At 48.8% G+C, this 26,147-nt stretch overlaps 1 protein-coding gene across 1 annotated transcript in view; it reads right to left on the reverse strand.

Annotated features, from left to right (window-relative positions):
* Window positions 1–26,147, reverse strand: part of Abcc1 (ATP binding cassette subfamily C member 1) — a 96,707-nt gene that overhangs the window by 20,054 nt on the left and 50,506 nt on the right. The window contains 11 exon segments of the mRNA XM_051168230.1: window positions 4,934–5,117; window positions 6,612–6,779; window positions 8,776–8,940; window positions 8,942–8,953; window positions 10,793–10,919; window positions 13,578–13,653; window positions 15,807–15,894; window positions 16,892–17,038; window positions 20,770–20,973; window positions 23,576–23,668; window positions 25,444–25,605. Of these exon segments, the coding sequence (XP_051024187.1) occupies window positions 4,934–5,117; window positions 6,612–6,779; window positions 8,776–8,940; window positions 8,942–8,953; window positions 10,793–10,919; window positions 13,578–13,653; window positions 15,807–15,894; window positions 16,892–17,038; window positions 20,770–20,973; window positions 23,576–23,668; window positions 25,444–25,605 (1,426 nt within the window).

Below are 26,147 nucleotides of genomic sequence, written 5' to 3' on the forward strand. Positions count from 1 at the left end.
TCTCACCACAGCCGCATGAGAAGCTACATGAAGGTGAGAGAAGGCCGTTAGGCTCGGATGTGTCCTGGACCCTTTCTCAGGGTGATGTGAGACTTTTTCTCTGGACACTCCCAGTACTCAGCCTTCCCCACTGATGAAGGCACCACCATGACACTCTTTGTAATTTAGTCCATCTCTCCTGCCAAACTCTAGGACACAGACAAGGTCTCGTCTGCTGTTCTACTCCCAGCTCCTGGTGCACCCCATACAGTCACACAGCACGGGGGGAGGGGGGCCTCTATTCAACCCAGCACACAGCAGGAACTTTGTACATCTCTGAGGGGAGATAGGATGACTGACAAGTGACAAGGAAGTGGAACTAACCCGCCACGAGGGATGGGCACCACAGCAGCTACATTCCACGTGCAAAGCTGACTGCAAAGCCTGAGGGAAATGAGCAAACAAGTTCAGCTCTTCTGCTCAGATGTTTTTATAGCTCTGTTCACACAATGATCTCTGACAGACACACAGGTGGTGCTGGAGTCTAACTCAGATCCCCATCAGAGCAGGCACTCTTAGCCACTGAGCTAAGTAAGGCCCTAGTCCCTCATCAGTATTTTTAAAGCAAACATATTGATACATGGAAGTCATCATTCACAAAATGTCCCTGGTGTCTCTTCTAGCACTGAGTAGAGGTCACTGAGCACACAAGCCAGGCGCTGTCCCCACCCCATACCACAGATGCCTGGCTGTGCTCACCTACCACCTTCATACAGTAGCACCAGTACTCAAGAAGGTTCTAGAACTCCTCCTAGGCTCAGCCAGCCAGCTTCCCTAAGGGGAAAGCTCTATTGCTTCTTAGTGGATTTCTTGTTTTTTGCCCCAAAACAGATTGGTGAGATTTCAAGCCCTAATGTCAGGCCTCTAGCATCACTTTGCAGCATCTCAGTGCCATGAGGGAAACAGGCAGCTGCTGGGAACTGTGACAGGAAACTGCCACCTTGCAAGCAGAAGGAGCTCTCTGCATCTGCTGCTTAGGGTGATGGCCAGGAAGTGGGGAGCTTCTGGGTTTCCCAGGGCAACAAACGGGGGCCTAGGCTGTCTTCAAACTTATGATCCTCCTGCCTGGGCTGTGTGAGATAAGTCCTCATCTCACCTGGCAGAAGGCTGGGTGGCTGAACTTGGGAAATTAGGCCACTATTGGGATGGGAATGTGATATTTTCACTGCCAAATAAAGTGACATGCATAGAAAGTAAGAAACTGGGGTCAGCAAGGGGATTCAGTGGGTAAAAGTGCTTGCTGCCAAGCCCTGAAGATCTGAGTTTGAATCACTACAAGTTGTTTTCTGAGTGTGACACGTGCACACATGCACACACATTGAACAGATGTAGAACTATTTTTTATATTTATTTATTTATTTATTTATTTATTTATTTGTGGTGGTGGACACCTTTACTCCCAGCACTCGGGAGGCAGATATTTTTTAAATATATTTTTTTTAAAAAGCATACACACAGTCCTCCACGTTGTGTACAAAGGGCCCTCATGGCCAGGGTCTGGGGCAGGAAGAGTAAGAGAGAGAGACAAGACATACTTCCTTCACAAACAGGGCTTCAGGAAAACCCTTACACATCGGGTTTAAAATGGACAAACGAAATACAGCGACAGAGAAAATCTGCCACAATCCATCACTTGAGCTAAGAGAGAATGACAATTCTGCCTAAGAACAAATAGGCCAGGCTTAGGCAGACCTTTGTAACCACAAGGACATGAACTCATGTAAAGAACTCATTACAATCAGACAGGAAGGCTGACAGGAATGCAGGCTGTCTCACAGACAAAAAGACAGGACACAGCTCCCCTCTCTGGCTCCAGCACACACTAAACATAAACTTACAGTCCTCCATTAGCCTCCCAGCTGCTGGGGTTACAGCACTGTAGCTTTTCTTTCAGGCCACTAGAGCAGAACAGTGATTAGGCAACCTGCAGGAGCAACCTCTGTCCCACCTCATGAGAGAGTAAGCTCTAAGTCTCTCACACCGTGTAGCACAATGAAGAATCATGCAGCCATGGAAGGACGTGTGGCTGCAATGCAGACAAGCCTTGAGAGCGTGAGGCTTGGCGCAGCCAGAAGACACCACAAACTGCAGACCTGGGAAGCTCAGAGTAGACCGGTCAGCAGAGACGGAGTACAGGAGTGGCTACCGAGGACTGGGGACTCTGGGAAAGTTTTCCTTTCAAGTGACCAGACGTTTTAAAGGTAATCATTGTGGCTACAAGACAGTATGTTAACAAGCACGAGCTGGCACAAATCTAATGGACATAAGGTTAGTATTTGAATTATAGAACAACAAAACTTTTGTGTTTTTGTCTCAAACTCCCAGTGATCCATCTGCCTCAGCCTCCTAAGTGCTAAGATTACAGATGTTCGTTATCACACTTGGTATCTTAACATGACATTTATTAAAAACTACTATGATAAGCTGGGCATAGTAAAACATGTCTTTAATGTCAGACTGGGAAGGTGGATCTTTTGCTTGAGTTCAAGGCCTACATGTTTTACCCAGAAAGTTCCAGCCACCCAGGACTACATAGTGAGACCCTGTGTCAACCTCAAGCTGTCCCTTCCCAACTAGGAAAAACAAAACAGAACAAGTAGAAAAACAGTAGGAGCCACTAGTGACACTCTAATGTGGACCTGAAAATTAGCCCCACTCTCCCAATATGAAACCAGATTTAACCTGCCTTGCTGTCAGCCACTTTGTGTCTTTAGACAGATGTTTCTTCTCTGACATTCAAGATTCAAGAGTTTCCCATACTTGGCTAAGAGAAGTGGCTCAGCGGTTGAGAGGATCTGCAGAGGACCAGGGTTTGATTCTCAGCATCCGCATGGCAGCTCACAACTGTCTATTTCTGCAGGTCCAGAGGATCTGACTCCCTCCTCTGGTCTCCTCACACAGTGCACTCATATTTATACACATATACACACTAAAAACAAAAAACTAATAGTAAGCGTGCCCCACTAAATTTAGACTAAAATTCAAACCTACTCCTTCAAGGTTCTTCTGGGTGAGTACCTCACTGTCTCACTTCCTATCTCCTACCTGATTTCCTTCCCTAACCTGATCTGACCACTGTAGCGTCTGGCTATTGTTTACAACAAGCTGGTCCTGAGACCTCTACATAGACCTAGCAAGTCTCTGGGTTGACGCCTCCCCAAGCCTATCATCTCCTCACAGAGGCTCCCAGAGCCTATGCCGGATCTCTGGTCTGTACTTTAAGACCCACTAGGAGAGGGATGTTCATGTCATCTTGTCCCTAAATCTGAACTGTGTATGTGTGTCCTTGTCAGTGCCATGTGTGATGCCTTCACCCCCAATCTCAGACTGTTACAGTGTCTGAGACAGAATCTTCCACAAAGACTAGTGGTCCTAAGTCACAGTGCAGTCAAGTGGCCCAACTTCCACTTCACTGCTTTCCTCACAAAGAGGTGGCTGTGAGACAGGCATGGCAGTGCACTAAGCAACAGGCGGATGGAGGATGGGTGAGAGGCATGGAAAAGAGAGAGGCCTGAGCACAGCACAATCCATTCTACAGCCAACTTCCAGCATCACAGCACTGACACAGGGACTGAACTCAATGGAAGGCATGCAGTCTGAGCCTAAGAAAGCAGAGTACTTCACACATAGGAGGTCTTCTACACATGCTCAGACGGCCAGGGAAGTGGATGGCAAACAGCTTTTTCTTAGTGACACCAAGCACTCAGGCCAGTCTTTGAGACTCCATGCTACCACCCACAGGGTCTCCATTCATTGACTTAGATGAGAGTTTTATCCTTAGGAAACTATAATGGGAGAGGCCCTGGAGCTCCATCTGAAGACCATCTCCATGAGATCTGTCTGGGGATGCATGGGATAACAGACAGGTCCCAGGGAGGCTGTGGCTAGGTGGAGGGCAATCAAACGAGTTTCAGACATGTTTTACAACAGTTGTAACCAAAGCAAGATGCTCAGATCAAAGGGGTGGTCCTGTGGGCTGCAGAGCAGACATTGATTGGCATCTTCCCTGTGCATGTCAACTGGGGCCACTACTCCCAGGAGGTCTTGAGAGTCTGTGTGACTAAAAGGACAAGAGGCTGCCTGAGAAGGCTGTAAAATGGTCTCCAACTTGCCAGCCTCTGATAGAGGGAACCAGGATGCTGGAGCCTGGGGCATTTGCTACCTATGGCCCCCAGCAACAAAGTCTGCAGAGGCAGATTCAACTGGCACCTAAAATTCAAGCCAACAGCAGAGCCCCAGGACAGTAGGTGGGGCAGCTGCAATGGCCTAGTGTGTGGTGTCCTGTGTCAGAGGAACAATACAGCTATGGTTATCAAGCACTCAGGATGTCCCAGATGCCCAAAAAAACTATACTAATCACCAGCACATGCTAGGCTGTCCCTGCTGTCACACTGCTCTTTGGGAATAGAGGGTAAGGGTAGAGACACAGCTCAGAGGGTCTCAAGGAGGGGCCCTGGGACACAAGCTATGAGAAACATGGTCATCATGAGTGTCCACACTGCCTTAGGCCACACCCTATGAGCCTCATGATGTCCTGAGCTACACCATGCTTGTCAAGTACCCCCTTGGAAATAGAGAAAACTATAATTATTATTGCTCCCATTTTAGTTGTTGAGGAGCTGAAAGTCCACAGAGAAAGTGGATGGAGGAAGGAAGGAGACTCATCCTGAGGTCACAAAACCAAAACCTGACCCTTTGTACCTGGGTGTCATGTGCTAAGAACCATCTCAACCTGACCTGCAAGGTTAAGCTATCCATCTGTCGGTCCCCGAAAGCCTGATGTGTTTGTCTCCCAATACTCTCATGAACTGCACCCCAGAGCACAGGTAAGACCCTCCCATATGTAGCTATGATGATCAGGGCCAGCCTCTGAAAGTCCCACGGCCATTCTTACTGTCATCCTCTGAAGGCAGGTCCTGCTCAGCACTGGCATAGATGCGCAGGAACTCAGCGAAGGCCCCATCCCGGTTTAGCAGCTCCTGGTAAGATCCCATCTCTGAGATCTTGCCACCACTCATAACAATGATGACATCCACTTGGGGCAGGTAGCTGATACCATGGGTGACAAGGATCCGTGTCTACGGGCAAAGCATAGACCTCACCCCATCAGCACTGTGAAAACACTAACACAGCCCTGTAGAGTGTAGGAATATCTCAGGACCTGGTAGCATGGCTCAGGTCCAAAGGCTTTGGATACACACACACACACACACACACACACACACACACACACACACACACACACACGGCAGAGCCTATCCTGTGCCAGGCAGGAACAGCAGGGGACAAAGCCAGTAGAGCCTGGACTCCAGGGATGGAGGCAAAATGAGCCACAGGCATAGAGCCAGTGCTTGGGTGACGGGGACAGTGTAGAGAGAAGGGTAATTCAGAGAGTAAGGGAGACAGAAATCACCCAAGAGTGTGGATGTGAGGATAGTGAGACCACTACACAAATCTGCCCCATTGTGTGTTTGCTCTGCTGGGGACTAAATTCAAAGCCTTCGGCACACTAGGCAGGTACCCTATTACTAGGCTACATCCCCAGCACTTGTCTCTTAAGACAAGCTCTTGCTACGTAGACCAGGCTAGCCTAAGTCTTCCATCTCTGCCTCCCCAGTGCTGAGCTTACAGATACACGCAACCATGTCTGATTCTGATGTTTGAGTTTTGGACAGTAACTTTCCATACCCTTCCAGCTCAAATCCACCACTAAACTGGTCTACGCTGCACAGTTCTGTTTGTTTTGCCATGCTGGGCAAATGCATGTGTACCAGACTATCAAGCGATGACAACCAATCTCTTCTTGAAGAGCCAGGTGGTGATGGCCAGGGCTTAAAAGTCAATACGCACATCACACCATCTCTAAGAGAAAGGATAAGAATACTTGCTTTGAATTTGCTACTTTTCTCGAACTACAGCATTGTTTCCTACACACATTACTACTTTACAATTAGGATGCAAGAACCAGTATGCTCCTCCATCACCCTAAAAACCAGCCTGTTTCCTCTCTGGCTAAGGTTGACTGGCCATCTTCCTACCCCGAGCCCCATCGTAAGCTCCAGCTGTCATGGGGAAGAAAGGTCCTTGAACCAATAAGGCAGTCAATACAAGTAGGGCAAAGAGCTCACCCTATGAAGACCTGGTAAGATACCTGCCTTGGGGAGCAGACACATGGCTGGGTTCACAAAGTGCTTGCCACACTAGGATCTGAGTTTGATACCCAGAACCCGTGTGAAAAAGCTAGACATTGTAGCACACCCCTATAATCCTGTCACCAGGGAGACAGAGACAGAAGGACCCTTGAGGGCAGCACAGTTTAAATGGTGAGCTCTAGGTTCAGGAAGAAACCTTGTCGGATGGTACCTGAGTAAGGATGCCCACAGGCGTCTTCTGGCCTCTACCTGCATATGTACATATATGCACACCAGTATATAAACACTACACACACACACACACACACACACACACACACACACACACACACACACACACACACACACACACCAAGCATGCAAGCAAGCCCAAGAATCCCCTGATTCTTTTCCAGGGTCACACTGGCCCTAGGAGAGTACCTTGTTCTTCAGCAGGCCCATGGGACCAACCACCTTCTCAAAGATGTGCTTCCCAACATGTGCATCTACAGCCGAGAGTGGGTCGTCGAAGAGGTAGATGTCGGAGTTACAGTACACGGCCCGGGCCAGGCTCACACGCTGCTTCTGGCCCCCTGACAGGTTCACGCCCTAGGAAGACAATGTGGAGTGTGGGTTTCTTGGAATCCTCAGGACCCCAGAATGGGAACAGAAAAGCTGCTGAGTGGTGGGGGGGGGGCAGGCCTGACACCCAGCAAGTACTCAGGGAAGGGAAGTAGACAGCCAGGCCTCCTGGCACAAGTCTATCAGCCCAGCTACTTGGAAGCTGAGAAGCAGAAGGATGGCAAGTTCAAAGCCAGCCTAGGCAACATCTCCAAGTGAAAAGTTACGGATCACGTGCCCAGCCTGCACAAGGGTCTGGGTTTGGTCTACAGTGTCACAGGAAAGGGGAGGAGATAGGAGCTATGACATCTCCAGACCCATCAACCTACTGAAGAGTCTATAGAAGACACAGTATGTGTGTGACAAAGATATTATTACTTGTATACCTATAGCTGACATCACTACCATTGCTGTTATTAGCTATGGTCTGTGGCGAGCTTCACTCTAAGCTATCATTCCTATTGAAAATTATACAATGAAGCTGGTGGCACCCAGGGCGCTGAGACTGAGCCAGCACTCCACTCATAGAAGCAGGGTTCAGCACTGACCACCCCAGCAGCCCACCCCGACAACAGGTGACCAACAGCATGGCCACGTACAGTTCAAATGCCCAACGACACCTACTGAATAAACTGTGCAAGCCTGTTGAGAAGGGCACTCCCCATTCCTGTGCGAAAGTGAACCCCAATTCTTTTCTTTCTGTCTTTTTTTGGGGGGGGAATATGGGGGGACAGTGCTAGGGATGGAGCTCAGGGCCTTTGTACATTTTGAACAAATGTTCTACAACTAAGCCACGCTGCTAGCTATTTTACATATTTTATTTAGAGAAGGGATCTTACTAGGTGGGCTAAGCTGGCCTCAAACTCATGATTCTCCTGCCTCAGCTTCCTACATGCTAAAATGATAGGTCCAGCTACAAAGGTCCCTTCTGATGCCCTTCAGACTCAGCTTACTGACCTGTAGTCAGATGCAATACACAAGGTCAATCAATCCTTGACTCCCTTGATTTTGGCACTAAGACTTAAAGGGCTAGATCCCAGCATCTATAAAATGGGACAAGGCTGATGAGCAGGCTGACTACTCACCCCAACCTGTCCTGGAGACCCTGGCAATCCTGCCTTAGAACCCTTCAGTTTGGTTGGCATCTCCAACCTAAGGGCCCAAGATGACTCAAAAGATTTCCAGGTTCACACCAAGTAAAAGGTAGCATGCGTCAAATAAGCAAGTTGGTGGGATGGTCCTTAGCTGGAGACAAACTCAGCTCCCCCAAGAAGTCCCTGTCACTGTGGGGTGGCTGCACGCCCAGCACACGGGCAGGACAACCACTTGCACTGAAGCAAGTGGGAGGCACACATAAGGCCTTCGTCAAAAGTGACAGTGGAACAGGTGACAAGACAGACGTAAGAGTTTCTCTGCTATGTGACTCGGTATCAGTGAAGTCCCCTCTGAGCCTCCGTTTCCTCAGCAACTTATTAGGGATCACAGCAAATCCCCCTTCGTGAGCCTCTGTGCAGGTAACTTAGGTTAAAAATGTCAGCATGGCAGCAGAGTGAAGAAGTGGGTGTCAGCTAGTCTAGAGCTGTCTGCGTTATCACTCATAGACACCTCCTAGGTGCACTGTGTGACTGACAAGGGGAATCACACTTCTAACGTCTTGTACTGTGGGTGGGGCAGTATGTGGCAAAAGCATAACGCACCTTTTGTTCTTATTCTCTTGGACTCTGCATCACCATGTGAAGAGGCTCCTATCTGGGTGGACACTGATACCTCAACTCAGACCATAGCACTAAGAGCCATATGGTATAGACCAGCCAAATTCACAGAGCTGGACAAAACGAGTAGAGCCACAGATTACAGACAGCAGGTTCCTGACGATCCACTTGCAAAAGAACAGCATTTTGTGTAAAAGGCAGTGACAAAGTGTGTGCCTGTTTGTTACACAGCAGCAGCTGACTGTTACAAGTTGTACCCATATCATACTCACCTTCTCACCAATCTCTGTCCGGTCCCCGCTAGGGAGGATTTCCAAATCTGGGAGGAGGGCACAGGCTTCCAACACTGCCTTGTAGTAACGTTCCTGCAGCGGGTGCCCAAACAGTATGTTCTCTCGGAGAGAGTCATTCTGAATCCAGGCCTGCTGGGGTACATAGGGCCACGGAGCCCTGTGTGGCAGGTAGTGGAAAGGAAAGACAGACAGACTTCATGAAAAGACAACAGCATACACGGGCCTGGAAAAAAAGAGCCAACAGCCCAAAACACACACAGCAAGGCCAAGAACAGAATGGCGTCGATCCACAGGGAACAATACAGACAAGGAAGAAATGAATCCAATTCTTTCAAGGGACAGAAAGGCCAGCCTGACTGGACACAGGTGACTCATGTGATGGCAGGACAGGCAGAAAGGCAGGTGACAGCGACCAGCCCACACATGACTGGTATCGTACCCACTCTTATCAAAAACGGTGATATAAAGCCACAGGTGATTCTAAGCTCAGGGAATAGAAAGCAGTGATCTGAATCTGGATCTAAGTCTCAGAAAAATGACTCAATTCCTATCGTAACATTCCAATTTCTATGAGCCTCAAGTGTCAGGGCACCTCAACTGTAAACTTCACAAGATATTCAGCCACAGGCCACATCTACCAAGACACTGGGGAAAACTAATGTTTCCAATACACTTTCTGAAATCGCCAGCTACAAATAGTTCTTGGACTCAAAACTTCAGTGCCTGGGATGGTAGGAACCCAGAAACTATACAACAGAATGCAGCATGGATCTAAATATGACAAGCAATTTCCTTTTATCAACCTTGTTCATACTGCTTGCCTGTGTACTGCTTGGAAGAGACAACAGGATGCATCCTGAAGCCTGGACCCAGACACTTCCACTTATTTCTAAAAGGGCACTGAACCAGCAAGGGAAGGATCTGGATTGAAATTACACAGTGACATAAGCCCACACCCCCAAACTTGAGTTCCTAAGAGAAGGGGATGCAGATGACAGACAGGTCCAGGCACACACATCTGATACAAGCTGGCTGGAGTAAAATACTTGGGTTTTTGTTTTGCTCTTTTCCTCTCCAGATGCTCCAGTGGCTGCTGACACTTTAAGGATCTTATTTACCTAGCAGGCAAAGGCCTCAGAGGGAATGAGATACATGTAGAAAGGCCCCAAGGGACTCATTTTTACAGCAGCCTTTTACTCTTCCCATGGGCCAAACTTCATGGAAGCTTAGCTCAGTTCAGAGTAATGCTGTAACTCAAATTGCTAAATCAATACTGTTCTCCCTCCAGGCCCACATTAAGGATTCAACTGACACTAGGTAAAGTATTTAAACTGTGCTTTCACACACCAGGTTCTGAGACGATTCCAGCCACATCTATCAGCACTGAAGTCATGCCCTATTTACAAGATTCAAAAGAAAAAAGAAGACACAAGATTCTGTCCATAGAGACTACAGGACGAAAGGGACGTGGGTGTAGGGCTTTGAGGAGTGAGGAGATAGAGTCAGAAGTCTTCACCCCTCTCTAACCTCTGTCCTGATATTTTCAAGCAGATATATCAATGTGCTTTGGTCATATTCACCCTTGTGTCCCTCCCTCAAATAGCCCCCTTTCTGCTTTCATGTCTCACATACACACAGAGACAGAGACAGAGACAGAGAGGGAGGGAGGGAGGGAGAAAGGGAGGGAGGGAGGGAGAGAAAGGGGGTGAGTATTATTCAGCCAGGAGCTGGAGATCACGTGAAGTTAAATAAGGCAAAACTAGAAGGCTGGAGCCATGACTTCCCTCTCCTCCGCAGCTCATTAGAGCATCACAGCCTGTTTACTGAGCAGCTACCAGACACCACGCTAGCCAAGGAAGTGGGGTGAAGCAAGGAGCAGCCTTGCCTTCCCAGGTGAGCAGAGAGTATGAGGGATGGCAGAAGGAGAGGGCTGCTTCCTTGAAAAATTTGAGCCTTCCGGCCAGACCACCTCTCCCCATCCTGGCCCCCATCCTACCTTGAGAGCCACGTGTCCCTCCACCTTGTCCATCTCAGCCAACAGGGCTGACAGCAAAGATGACTTTCCGCAGCCTACTTGGCCTACGACGGCCACAAGGGCTCCTTCAGGGATGGAGAAGCTGATGCTGTAAGGACACAAGGAGAAGGCTGATGGCTCAGGCCCTACGCCCTCCCTGCTCAGGTGGAGGCTGATGGCTCAGGGCCCTACGCCCTCCCTGCTCAGGTGGAGGCTGATGGCACGGGCCCTACGCCCTCCCTGCTCAGGTGGAGGCTGATGGCACGGGCCCTACGCCCTCCCTGCTCAGGTGGAGGCTGATGGCTCAGGGCCCTACGCCCTCCCTGCTCAGGTGGAGGCTGATGGCTCAGGGCCCTACGCCCTCCCTGCTCAGGTGGAGGCTGATGGCACGGGCCCTACGCCCTCCCTGCTCAGGTGGAGGCTGATGGCACGGGCCCTACGCCCTCCCTGCTCAGGTGGAGGCTGATGGCACGGGCCCTACGCCCTCCCTGCTCAGGTGGAGGCTGATGGCTCAGGGCCCTACGCCCTCCCTGCTCAGGTGGCACGTGCTCTCTGTGCTGTTCAGTGCCTGGAGACCTCCGAGGCTGTGGAACAAGGTAGGCCCTGGCCTGAGGGGCCCCATGTAAATGCATCACAAAGCCTGGCCAGCAGAGTCATCCAGAAGAGCTGATGAGGATATTCTCCTCACTGGTTCCATAGCAGTGTCCCCAATGACACACCACCTCCAAGTGAACTCAAATCCTCAGGCACCTGGGACTGGTTGAGAATATCCAGAGGGTAGAAGACCAAGGTAACAGGCCAGGCCTGGAAGAAGGTTCAGGAGACCGGTATGTTTGTGTGTGCACATGTGTGTATTTGTGATGGCTAGAAGTCAACACTGTTCCTCTCGCTCTGTCTGCCTTGTACTTTTTTGAGACCAGGTTTATCACCAGCCTGGAGCTTGTCAAGTACACTAGGATGGTTAGCCAGTAAGTCCAGGGATCCTCCTGTCTCTGCCTCCGCAGTGCTGGGATCTCAAGCACACGCTTCTATACCCAGCTAACGCTGTTTTCTGCAAACATGGCCCTGTTGAAGGAACCCAGGTCCTTATCTTGCACAGCAAGCACTTTACTGACTGAGCCCTCCCCCCAGAAATCCCCTACCCCAGGTAAGGTCTCAAATAGCCCAGGCTGGCTGTCAAGTCACTAGGTAAGCAAGGTTGACCACAACTCCTAATCCTCCTGCTTCTGGCTCCCAAGGGCTGAGACTACAGGTGTATATCAACCATACTCGACTTTAAAATGGTCTGCTAGCAAATAGAAGTGGTGGCACACAACTTTAATCCCACAACTCAGGAAGCAGAGACTGGCCTATCCCTACAAGTTTGAAGCCAGCCTGGTCTACGTGAGTTCCAAGCTATTTAAGACTACATGGTAAGGCTTTGTCTTTAAAAAAAAAAAAGAGCTGTAAGCGTTATGGCCACACTAGCTTGTTATCATGCATGACACAGCTGCTCCTGCAGCTGACAGCTCTGCACACTGGCCTCCATGCCCAAGCCAGCTACATAGGTATCCCAGACCCCCAGGCAGTAGCCTTTCCGATCCCTGGGCACTGGTTTCAAGGCAGCTAACCACAGAGATCAACTGTTTGATTGTTCTGTATATGCACACATGAGTGCAGAGCAGGGGGCTAACTCAGTATCATTTCTCAGGTACCATCCACCTTGTTTTTTCAAAGACAGTGTCTATCACTGGCTTAGAACTTACTAAGCAGGCTAGTGAGCCACCTATTTCTGCTTTCCCAGAGCTGGGGTTATATGGTGTCACCATGCCTAGCTTTTGTCAGATGGGTTCAGGTCTTGAGTCACCTCTCCAGCTCCTGGACTTCCCAGTGCTGTTGAGTCTTTTGTGCTGCACTGTTAGTGGAAGGGGCATGGGACCACCCTATGCAGGACACGCAGAGAAGCAGGCCCCTCCCTTCTTTCAGGGGAGACCAGGATATTCTTACAGGCTAAGGAGAGTCAAAGGGTGAACATAAAAGGTTGGACACTCCAAGTGGCAGGTGAGAGGACCAGGAAGCTGAGTGCCAGAAGCATGTCCGAGGGTGTATCGGCCAGGAAGGACGGGGGCTTCGCAGATGGAGCAGGCAGGATTTATGTTAGCCCTAAGGAAGATCTTATACTTTGAGTGCCTAGTGGAAGCAGAAAGGGAGCAACTCCTTTCTCTGAAGTCTGTATACTGTGCTTGATACATACAGCAGGCAAGCTCCCACGTCAGGGAACAATTATTTAGGGGCACAAATCACAAATTTGGCTCCAAAAAAAGTCCCACTGGCCTTGTGTTTTGGATTCCTTAAAGAGACTCGATCAGCAAGCAAGTCCAGTCACAGTGAATGAGAGGCACATGAAGAGGTGTCCAGGGAACAGGGACAGGGAGCATGCTATAGACACTAAGACAGGGACCCAGCCTAGACACCAGCACACCTGGGCCGCCAGCCATTGGGACTGGCTCAGACGGAAGCACCTCCTGAGGCCCCGGATCATGCTTCATCTAAAAACGAACCTTCTCACTTCCCCCTTGTGGCCCAGGAGCATGCTTGCCTGTCACAGTCAGCAGGGGCACCTACACCAGACACCTTATGAGCTGCTCCTCCCAACCACCAGGCAGTTGTGATTAGACCTTTTTCCAGATGGGGAAACTGAGGCACAGAAAAAACCAGGGTCACAGACGTGGAGAGTGTTCAGAGGCCACTGTCAGTGTAGGCCATGTGTGTTCACCTCCAGGCTTACCCACTCAGCGTGGGAGGTTCACCCCTGACCCATGTGAACGTCGCATTCTTCATCGTGACGCTGCTCACCCCTTCACCTGGAAGACAGCAAGGATAAGGTGTGAGGAGTCATGCAGAGGCTGAGGACAAGGACTCCTTACTCAGTGCTTAGGGGTGCCATCCTCTGTCTCAGGCTGGGAGGGCTGAGCATGAGCTGAGCTCAAGGACCCTTATGTAAACCTCTCTCCATCAGGTAACTACCACCACACCCATCATCAGGCCCCATGCCCTAAGCTGCCCTCTAGTTTAAAGGTAGGGTCTTTACCCCTCAACTCTTGGATCCTAAGACATCTTCCCTTTCTATTCCCTTCCCTTAGCCATTCCGCTCTGCCTAGCAGGTCTGTCGTTCTATAACTTCAGTGACAACCAACGGAAAACAAAGTCTACCAGGAGACTGCTAGAGAGCAGGAAATGCTGCAGGAGAGGATGGGCTGGAGGGGCCAAAGCCCACATTGTAAGGTCCCGACCCCTGAGGATCCTGCCCTGTTCCATTTGTCTCCCGCTGTTTTCCTTTTGCTTCTGTCTCTAGATTTTTTTTTTAAAGTCCCTTTATTAGCAGCCACCTTGAAAGCTGCCAGAAACACTTCCAAGGTGTTACAGGCCGTAAATCCACATCAAGAGGACTTAAACTAGCCACAGCTCCCCTAAAAGGAAAGGGCTTGTTTCTCACTGTGGTAGAGTTCAAACAAAGGTGCATGCTAAGCAGGATCTGCATGCACCCTCACAAAAGAGCAAGCTGGGAGCCACGTCAAGAACTGGACAGAAGCAGCTGCAGTAACAGAGCACCAGCAAACTGCACTTTAGTGGAGCAGGATACAGGTTGGCTGCAGGAGCTCCAAATGGCTGCCAAGTTGGCTTTAGAGAGCCTCGGGACAATAGGAAACCATGGAGGAGAGTTCCAGCAACAACTTGGGCTGTAGTTCTCAAAAAGAAACAACTTTCCTCCTAAGTGACACCTGGAAGTTCCTCGAGACAACTTTGGTTGTCACACTGGGATGGCTACTGATATGTAGTGGGGAGAGGCCAGGGACACTGCTCAATGGCCATAGTTATAAATAAGGCTGTCCTCAACAATAACTGTGAACCCCAAGGGGCACCCAGTGTGATAACCTGCTGAGGACAGTGGGGACCAGCTACTACCCTCACACAACAGCACACCTGTAACTCACACCTCTGATATCCTACAACAGCCCACAAGGCTCCTGGCACTATACACACCCCATCACCAACAGCCAGGCTCGGTCTTCAGCTCTGTTTACTGGGCTCGGAGCCAGAGGGTATGGATTTGAACCCCAGTGCTACCACTTCCCAGCTGGACAGTGTCTCTGGACCTCTCTACTCCTGTGAGAGCCAGGTCTGTGGCTCCTACGGCACCACACTGGACAACTACAGTCCGACACATGCACACAGAAGCCTGGGGACAAAAGCTGGCAGCAGAACAGGTACTCAGAAAACCTTAGCCAAGGACTTTCCTGCTGAGGGCCTCAGGCAAGTTTGCTGACCCTGGCTCCTGCTCCACACACCATGCTATACTGGGTGTATCTGAGTGAAACATACATGCCAGAAAAGGCTCACCACTGCCTCTTACAGTGGATGCAAAATGCCTAAAGACTACCAAACAAGACCCTAGCTCAGGGGTCACTCAGAAAGAAAGTCTGTGAAATAAACCCAGTGATAAAATCCATAGGATCCCTGGCTTGGCCTAGGGGCACAAGCTCTGAACTCCCAGCTACTCAAGGAGGCTGAAGATCCCAAGTGTGGCCAGCCTGAGCAACTTAGACCCTGTCTCAAAGAGTAAAACGGAGGCTGAGGCTGCAGCTCAGAAGTAGAGCATTTATGAAGTCCTATGTTTGATCCCCAGTAGTAAATAAATCAAGCAATTAAAACTGTCCAACGAAAAGCACATTTACCCCCCATGATCCAGATGAGGAAAATGAAGTTGAGTGCACAGACACAAGCTATCCCTCATCTAGGCCTGGGCTGAAAAGCCCAAGGTTTCGCTCACACTGCAGGAGCGAGGGGCACCAGACAATAGGAAACCCCTTTCCGGCCCTCTGCAGAGGGTGGACCCTGGGTCTTGTAGGCAGGCTGGGCAGTCAGGCCCTGGGGAGCCCAGGATAAGGTACTCACCATCCTTGATTTAGGCAGGCTGGGCAGTCAGGCCCTGGGGAGCCCAGGATAAGGTACTCACCATCCTTGATTGACCACCGTTCAATACTGTCTGGCTCCAGCTCCTCATGAGACAGAAAAATCCTGAGACGTTTGAGGGAGACACTTGCCTGCAGAAGAAGCACAGGATGTGTCACCATGGTAGGACCTGGGCCACCTGCCACCCTATGCCTGGTTCCAGGTACCAAGCCTTTGAATAAAACCTGATGTCCACAGAAATCAATAAATGATTTCTTCACGCAATGGACTTTGGAAGGCAGCCACCTCTGCACTGGTAGACTGAGCTTGACTTCAGCAAATTACTGGGTTCTGAGTCTGAATTATGGAAAGACAATTCACACTGCAATACATAGGGGCAAAGGGTCTGGGTTTGCTTTAAAATTCTTCAGCAAAGAAAGAATGAAACCAGGAAAGAGGGATGAAACAGGAAGAGGGAGAAAAGTCTTCAGAATTTTCAAAGAGCGGATCAGGACCCATCAGCAGAATATGAAATTAAAGTAGGCCAAGACCTGTGGGTTTTTGTTTGTTTGATTGTTTTTTAAACACCAGCTAAGAGAGACCAACGAAACAGAATATTCCAGAAAGATTTTTCAAGATTAAAAGACAAGTCTTATTCTAATGTCCATACCTCTTATCTGGGCTAGAATTGAATTCTAGGCCAACCTAGGCTACAAAGGCAGACATTCTGTGTCAAGGAGGAAACGTGTTTCTTTCTCAGAATAGAACCAGGTGACCCCTTACTGCTGACATAGGAGCCATGCTGGAGTCAGCAAGTGGATCCATGCACAGGGCTCTACTTGAGTCCTCCAGGACACAGCAGCATGAGCAACTTGGAAGAGTGTGGTCAGGGCTGCACAAGTAAATTAGTGGTACAGCTTATTCAAATGGCACTGCAAACACCATGTCTTGGAGCACACATGTCCACCCCTTGTTCCTTGTCACTCACACACCTACACAATGTTGCTAATGATGGAAGGATGGTGACAGTGCCCGTGTCCACTCCTGGGTCCCACTGTTCCCCCGCCCCCCACATCTTCATGATGCTAATGACCATGGGAGAATTCTGAGAGCCCTTATGTTACCTTCCTGGCCCTGTGGGATACGCACCTGCACAATGCTGCTGATGACCATGGGCAGGATATTGAGTGGAAAGCGCAAGATATTGAACAGGGCTAAAGACACGAAGGCTTTCTCTGCATCTAGGATGTTCTTCTCATCCACAGTCACATACACAGCAAAGGTTGACAGGGCCACCTGCAAACAGGGTACAAAGGTAAGTGATGGAGCCACAGCTGCACCACCCCCGGAGGGGAGTGAGGATTCACTTAAGTCAGACCTCCCTCTCCATGGAGCTTAAAATGGCAAAGCCCAATGGGAATGGGAAGGAGACAGGAGTGCAGAGGCAGCACTCCTGCATCATAAAGAACAGACCAGAAAGACAGATCATCAGGAGATCTTCAAGCACTTGGCCACTGTGGTAAGTATTCAGGAGATGCAGATGACCGTGGGGCCCATTTTGAATGGTACAAAAATACAGCTCAATTGGTAGAGGGCTCTCCTGGCATGCAAGAAGCTCTGAGCTCATCCCCAGCACTGCATGAACCAGGTAGAGTGGTACATATCTGTCATCCCAACCTGGGGAGAAGGAATCAAGAGGGTCAGAAATGCCCGGTCATCCCTGGCTACAGAGGGAGTTCAAGGTCAGTATGGACTATGAGAGACCCAGTTTCAGAAACAAAAGAAAAGCCAGAATGCCCCAGCAGTGAAGATGGCACATGACAGGCTGGTCATGTTCCAAAGTCAGGTTTCTCTGAGCAACAGCCCTTTGTTATGTCAACTTCATCCTTTGTCTGGAGAAAGAAGAGTCCTGAACAACCCTCAGAGGGTGGCTTGGTTCAAGAGGGGACAAGTGCCTGTTGAATCTGGGTCTGCACATCCTTCCTCTAATGCTCAGATGGGAGCCTCCCTGCTGCCACGTAGTGCGTGGGCAGCCACAGGGTCCCATGGGGGTCCGCTGGGACCCAAGTAAAATAAACAGTTCGGAAAAGCATACACAGGCAGATTGGTAGCCCTGGTCCAGGAGCCAGCGAAGGCTTTGCCCTGGTCATAACCTAAGCAGGAGCAGCCACGCACATCCATGCCACTTCATCTTCCCTAGAAGGGGGTGAAACTAGAACCTATTCATCCAGAACAAGCACGTCATCTGTGGCCAGTGTGGGCTCTGCTCCTCAGGTAGGTTGGCTCCCCATATGTGACACGGAGCTGACACACCTATGAGGACAGTCAAGCCAAATGCTGGGTGCAAATGCTACATGACCACCAAGGAGGCTGAGTTTACTCCACCTTACACTCTAACCAGGTCCCTTGAGCCATGCAGCCAAGGACTCCGTCCTCCTGGAAGCCTGGGTCTGATGCGACCAGCAAGAAGACTTGCTTCCTGTTCTGCCCATCACTAACTAGCCAGCAGTCCCAAAGAGACTTTTAGACCACTGTCAGCAGAATGACCCATAGTGAACAGTGCCTTGGAGAAGTGTCAGAGAGGCTCCGGGAGAAAAGGCAGAGAGCCTTTCACCCAATTCTGTACCCTGGACATGATTTTGTTCCTCGGACAAACATTTACATTCGCCTTATAAGACAAGTTTATTCCTATTGGCTGTCAGATTATAGCTATAGAACCCAACCTGGTCAGTGCACCCTGAATCTGGGTCTGTCCCTCTGCCTCGCTTTTGTGCCAGGAACTGGCCAGCAGAAAGGCAGCACAGATCACATATTTCCTCCTAATGTAGGCAGAGGCTGGACACCTTTACAGTGCCCAGGTCCCTGCCGACAACTGGCCTCAACTGTTTCTTGACAAAAGGCGCAGAAGACTGTCCTGGGAGTCCAGCATTTTCAGCCTTTCCTGCTACTGTGGTTTCAGGGTGAAATCCCTCCACAGGCTCATGTGTTGAGATACCTGCTCTCTAGGTTGTACCACTGACTGGGGAGAATGTAGAACCTCTGGGATACCAGGCCTGGTGACAGATCTTGGCCTCCAAGGCAGGCCCTGCAGGTTATAACCTGACCTTGCTTCCTGATCCACCAAGACGGGAAACAGCCATGCCGAAAGGTCTCAATGCACTACACACCCACATCACCCTAGGCAGCACAGTGGACTGGTCTCTATGAGTCAAAACCAAGCCATCCTCCATTAAGCTGTCTCTGTCAAGAGGTTTTCGTCAAGCAATTAGAAAAGCAACATAAACCCAATTCAGACAGAAACCGAGGGGCAAGCTCAGAGGTCCGGGATCCTTCTCTCCAGTAGTTCTGGCTTCAGAATGGAGACAAGGGAAAAACATCTTTGGAGGCCAAAACATTCAGTAACAGCCTAGAAAGTGCAGGTTCTATCAAGGGTTGTTATAAAAAAGTGTTTCAGGCCCGAATTATTCTTAGTTGGAACACAGCTCAGGTAAGCTTTGTCACCCACGCCCATCTGCCACACACCTAATTCTCAACAATGAGGACATCTTCAGTGCCTTTAATTACTGTGCCAAGGTATTTTTGTGGCCAAACGGGTTATGGACTCTGAGCAACAGCCAGCTGACAGGGTGAAAAAGGATGGGTGATTTGCCCATTTCATAACACACTTTTTTTTTTTCAGAGTAAAAATCAAATCCAGGGCATGAAGCATGTCAAGCTACGATAGTTCAATTCTACTAGAATACATAAAACTATTTTATAGATTTGTCTTATTTTTTATCTGTGTTTCTCTGTGCATGTGCCGAATGTGTGAGTGTCCACAGGGGCTAGAGAGGGCATCAGATCCCTGGGACTGGAACAGTCTCACTGGAGCAAAGAACTTGTCACAGCAGAGACATGAGGGACGGCATGTGTCCACACTTTAGAACTTCCTATGTGATCTGGTCATTACAATGAACCTCAGGGTACTAAGTGCTAGCCATGGACCTCTGAGGAACAGGGACAGGCTGTTCACAGACTCCCTCCCAGAGCTGACACTTCAGATACAGGCAATAAACAAAATTGTAATTGTAGAACGTATATGGCAGCGCCAGTGGACACATGATCTTAGGCCACTGACAAGCCACAGCTTGCAATCAGTCAGTAACAAGAAGGCACTGGTCCCCTGAAGTCAATCAGCTATGGTACCAGCTAACACTGTGTGCATGAACATGTTTATGTGCATATGTGTGTGCATGTGTATGTATGTGCATGTAGAGACCAAAGGACAATGTCAGCTGCCATTCTTTAGGCACTATCCACCCTGTTTTTTCTGTCACAGGCTAGATTGGCTGGCCAGGACGCCCAGGAATCTTCCTGTCTCTGCCTCCCCACCACTCCTGGCTCTGTTGTTGAACATAGGTGCTGGAGAGCGAGCACAAGTCCTCATTCTTGTAAGGCAAGTCTTCCAATGCTGAGTCATCACCCTAGCCCTACCACACTTTCTTATGAGACTTTCTCAATGAGGGAAGCTGAAAGCACACGTTTGCATTCTGTAACAGACAGCTGCTAGACTGGCCACATGGAGCTGCCAAGGGTGCAATAAAGAGGGCTGAGGGTATCAGCCTTGGAGAAGAGTGATTGGAAGGCCTTGCTCAAGAGGCAACCATATGTCTCTCTGGTTAGCTTTGTAGTGATGGGGCTAGAAACCAGAGCATCATACCTTAGCAAATGCTGTGCCACTGAGCCAAACCCCAGCCCTGAAAAATATTTAGGTGAGGGCTCAATGACAAAGGCACTTGCTGCCAAAACTGACAAGCTGAGTTCAATCCCTGGTTGTCCTCTGATCTCTGTATGTGTGCCACAGCACTCATAACTTACACACACACACACACACACACACACACACACACACACACACACACACAAACACACACACACACACACACACACAAATACATGTTTGATTTAAAAATTTTTACAAATATTTAGGTTTAAAAACTGAAGAAAACGTAACAAAAATCCGTCATGAAAATCACTGCCCCACTCACCAGGAAAGGTGTGCAGACCCAGGTGAACGTGCCCATAGCCGCCAGGTAGGCAGATTTCTTTAGCACCTTCAGCTCCTCCTGCCTGATGCTCAGAACCTTGTCCCGGAAGGCCAGCTCCCAGGCATACAACTTGAGTACTTTGATCCCATTGAGGATCTCGTTCATCAGCTTGATTCTGTTGTCTTTGCTCTTCATATGTGCCACCTGCAGGGGGAGAGAGATCAGCAACCTTGGCCCTAGGGACATCTACAACTCCTCCAGAGGGCGGGAGAGCTGGTCCCGGACACCATGAGCCACGGTGTCAGCTCAAGACCATGGCAAAAGACTCAACCACTATACACGTTGAAACCAGCTCAGAGCTAAGGGATGGAGGTGAGTGAGACAAGCTCCTGAGGCATTCAGGAGATGGATGGAATGCCACCTTATGCCGCTGACGTAAACGGGAAAATAATTCATTCCTCTTTTCCTTTTCCCTCCTCTTCCTTCTTTCCCCCCTCTCTCCTTCCTGTTCATTGCCCACCTCTAGCTCTCTTCTTTATGGGTTTTACTCTGTAAGCCCAGGCTGGCCTTGAACTCAAACTCCTCCTGCCTCACCTCCCTAAGTGCTGGTCTGGCACTATGATTTTTCTTTTCCTCACAACTGGTCTCCAGCCACTCTCTGGTCATTAAAATACTGAAACGTGCTGGGCAGTGGTGGCGTATGCCTTTAATCCCAGCACTTGGGAGGCAGAGGCAGGAGGATCTCTATGAATTTGAGGCCAGCCTGATCTACAAAGTGAGTCCAGAACAGCCAAGGCTACACAGAGAAACCCTGTCTCAAGAAAAAACAAAAACAACAAAAAAACCTGAAACATGCCAGGACTGGCTGGCACTGGTTCTGACCACCCATGACAAAGACATACAGTTGTTAAATACTTTAAAACCATCTGGCACATCACCCTTGCAGACAGTTTTCTAAGCATTTCATACACAGCCATGCCATGCTCAGACAGGCCAGTGTCGTGGTCACCCCTGGGTCACAGATAGGTGAGTGATATGCAACTAAACCTGAAAACAAAAAACAGATAGGAGCATTTTTAGAGGTAAGCCATTCACGGAAGCCTACTTATTCCAGGACACAAAGCTGCATATCCCAAACCTGATGGCTGGCCTGCACCATGACATCAACCTCAGGCCGCCACCAACCCTCCCCATCATAGTCAGACCACATGGAACCATCAGCACAGCCAAGGACAGCACAAAGCAAACACCCGATGATGAGACAGAGAAACGTGGGAGATGAAGAAGGTGGGTGTGAAGGCCACATGATCCATACAGGAAGAGCACTAGGCATGGGGTCAAAGGAAAAACCTGCTGTCACAAATGTCCACTGGATAAAAGTACATGGCAAAAATATCACCAGTTCAGTTTTTTTGGGTATTCCTAAGTATGTAAACAGTAAGTCTGTCTCTGGTGTCTTCTCTTGGGCTCTTTTCCTTCTATTTTTTTTTTGTTTTGTTTTGTTTTGTTTTTCCTAATTCCAATGCGTTAATTGTTTTATCTTTCATGTACATTATAGTATTATATTATATTATATTATATTTTCCCTTAGAAGCCTGTTTTGTTTTCTAATAAGATGCAGAAAGGGACCAGATCTCATCGGAGGGGAAGAGGGGAAGAACTGGAAGGGGTAGGGGAGAATATGTTATGTGAGGGAAAAAAATCTATTTTCAATAAAAGGAGGAAAAAAGAACTTTTAAAACTTAAAAGAAAAAAAGCACAATATTTCATAAAAAGTCTAATTATACAGTTGGTTAGAGCTAAATATCATATGTGGAAAGTTCTAGAGGCAAAGCCAGGCATGGTGGTGCAAGCCTGTAATCCTCACAGTTTGAGGCAGGAAGACTAAAAGTGAGGCCAGTATGGTTTACAAGGACAGGACAAGGAAGGAAGGAAGAAGAAAGTACTACAAGGATCCACATCAGTGTGGGTTCACAAGCGTAGCCGTGGCTGTCCTGGACTTGCTTGGTAGACCAGGCTATCCTCGGAACTCACACCGATCTGTCTGCCTCTGCCTCCCAAGTGCTGGGATTACAGGCGTGCACCACCACTGCCCAGATGACTCCACTCCTTCTAACCTACAGTCTTGTGCAGTTTACATTTTTTTATAATAAAAAAGCACTTACTATGTTAAAACACTTTAAAAGAAACAAAGTATCTCATAAAATAAGAGTCAGCATTACACATATTAGAAACCAAAGGGTGGCTGGAGAGAGAGCTCACCAATCAAGAGCATAGGCTACCCTTCCAGAGGACCCAGGGTCAATTCCTAATACCCACACTGCTGCCTCTAACGGGATCCGACACCTTCACACAAACATACATGCAGGCAAAATATCAATGCACACAAAATCAAAAATCATTTTAAAAAATAAGTTACCAATATGAGAAAAAGAGGTAAAGTTGTTACGAATTTTCTTTCTGGATTGGGGTGCTAGAACCTAGGTCTTTTCTCTTGAGCAAATGCTCCACACCTGGACCCCAGGCTCACCCCGTTACTCTACTCCTAAAAGTACATCAACAGGAAAAGGAAGTAGCAGGATGCGAAGGAGGCAGGGAGGCAGGCTCCAGCCACTATGATAGAGTTTCTGCCTTCCAGCTCAGACCAACTCTAGGGCACTGACCATGGCTGCCCTTTGGAAAACTTGCAGAAACTCCAAGGCCACACCAGTCAAAGAAGCAGTGTCCCTGTATCATGGCACCTACATGAGGCTGCCCGTCCCAGACCAGGGCTCAGGGCTCAGCCTCATGGAAATGGACATCCTACCTGGTAGGTCTTGGTCTTCATAGCCATCACAGCATTGAAGGGCACCATGAAGACCATCACAGCCACCCCAGCCAGCACAGAAGCGCCCAGGTTCTAAAGAAACACAGGTGGCAATTAGTCACTCAGCAAACAGAAGAGAAACCTAGATTCACGTCATCTAATGTGGACCATGCACTTCAGGTGGACCTCACCAAGCAAGTAAGATGCCAATCATTTATTCCTTTTATCCAAACATGGCACATCAAGAGTTTTTAGTGTTGGGGTCCTCCCAACCCTTTTAAGAATATGCAGGCAAACTATCCCTTATCTAAAGCTCCTGAGAGCCAGGGAAACTATACAAATTTGACATCTGGCACCCTAAGATGCTGGCTAGTTAACCTCCAGCCTTACGACTTATCTGGATGGCTGGAAAGGTGACTACAAGATTGGCTGGTGGCTGGCACCATAGGACTTGGGTTTCCCACCACTCACAGAACAGGTAAGTGAGACTTGCCTCACCTCAGCAGGCACCAACCTCCTTCCTTCTAGAAGGCTAGGCTTTTTGTACTTGCCAGGCCGAGTACACATGCCAGTGAGCTGTAACACCCACCTCCCCCATCTTCATACCTGTGGCCCTGACTTGCTAGAAACTCAAGCTTATTGCTGTTCAAGGTACTTTTGCATGGGTGCCTTATCCTTGCTGATTTGTGTGTGTGTGTGTGTGTGTGTGCATGTGCGCACACACGCACATGTATGCATGTACGTACACGCACACACACATAGAGGCCAGAAATTACCTTTGGTGTCTTCCTCAGTAACTTTTCACCTCATTTCTTGAGACAGGATAGTTTCATGAATTAATGAACCTGGAGCTCGCTGATTTTGACTGAAACAGCTGGCCAGTGAGCTCTCTGCCCTTCTTCCCAGTACTGGGATTTCAGACACGTGCTGCTTTGCTCAGCTTCTTGCATGGGTAATGAGGATCCAAACATTTATGAATTGAGCCGTCAGATCCCTAACATCCCTGATGGTTGTTATAATCAATTTGACTCTACTGTCCTAGCAGATCTGGGGTATGGCTCTGGGGACACTGACATATTACATGTCACACACTTCATGGCACTCTCAGCATAGGCTAGCAGAATATTCTATGACCAAATGCATTGATTTTTTTTAAAAAAAAAAACATTGATTATAATCATTTGCATGTGTACTTGTGCTTGTTGGGCAGGGTATGATACACAAGCATGTGTGCATGGGGTTGCCATACCCAGGTGAGTGCTTATGTGGGGTACAATACACAGGTGTGTGTGCCTGCATTCAGAACTCGAAGTTAGGTATCATTCCTCAGGATGCTATCTCAGCACTGTGGAGGCATAGGCAGGAGGATCTCTGTGAGTCTGAGGACAGCACAGTAGACATAGCAAGTTCCAGGGCAGCAAGGACTATGTCTCAAAAGGAAAAAAAAAAAAATGCTGGGTTTAACACTGTACATCTGTCTTCCCAGAGGTGGGGTAGGGAATGCAGAAACAGGCCTGGAGTTCACTGGCCCTAGCTATGAGCCCCAATTATTCAAAAAAAAATAAGGTGGAGAGAGATTGAGGAGCACATCTGAGGTCCACCTCTTGACACACACACATATGTACATACACCCCACATACACACACACAGAAATGACAACACATATATACCAAGCCACCAAATGGAACTTAACCCGGATGACATAAGGAAAAAAATAAAATAACCAGAAACTGGACAATGGACCAAAAATGGTAAAATGTAAAAGACAGCAAAAAACATTCTTTCCCACCTATGCCCTCCCTGTCAGTGCCTAGGTGAAGCCAACCTCTCCTCCCTGCACTAGAACGAGACCAAGGGAAAACACACACCAGCCATAGGAGGTAGAGGGCAAGGATGACTTGCAGAGGGGCTGACCAGATCATGTTAATGTACGTGGCCAAGTCCATGAAGCGCTGGGCGTCCACAGACATGAGGTTGACGATCTCCCCAACTGTGGAAGACTTTCTAGCTGAATTGGTGATCACAAGCGCCTGTGGGATACAGGAGAGGGGAAAAGTGAACCTACAGACGAAGGTAAAGGGTCAAAGACTCCTCCCAGACCTTGAACAAGACTCTGCACAGTGGTAACTGCTTTTCTTTCTCCTCTCCATCCTGAGTTATTCTCCGCACTTTCTAAACCACGGCCTTGCAGCTTCAATATTCAGGCCCATCACCTGAGGGTAGAACCCTGTGGTTTCTTGGTTTCTTGATCAGCAAGTCTATGTTTAGGCTAGGATTCTGGATTTCTAAGAAGTTTAAAGGTCATGTCCATGCTGTTGGCACCAGATCCCAACACAAGGTTCTTGGCCTTGGCACCCAGACACTGGGAGCTGGACAGTGCTTTGTTTGGCCAGTCTGCATACTGACTGCAAGACAATCTCTGGCCTATACATAGAAAATGCCCTTATCCCAAGCTGTGATATTTAAAGTGTCTTAAGGTACAAGTGACTGTAGCAGAGACATCTATCCAGGACATTTGCTGTCAAACACAGTTCTACACAATTAGCTGAGAAAGTCTTAAAAACATACCTAT

The sequence above is a fragment of the Acomys russatus genome, chromosome 25 (assembly GCF_903995435.1).
Source record: "Acomys russatus chromosome 25, mAcoRus1.1, whole genome shotgun sequence".
Classification (NCBI taxonomy): Eukaryota; Metazoa; Chordata; class Mammalia; order Rodentia; family Muridae; genus Acomys; species Acomys russatus.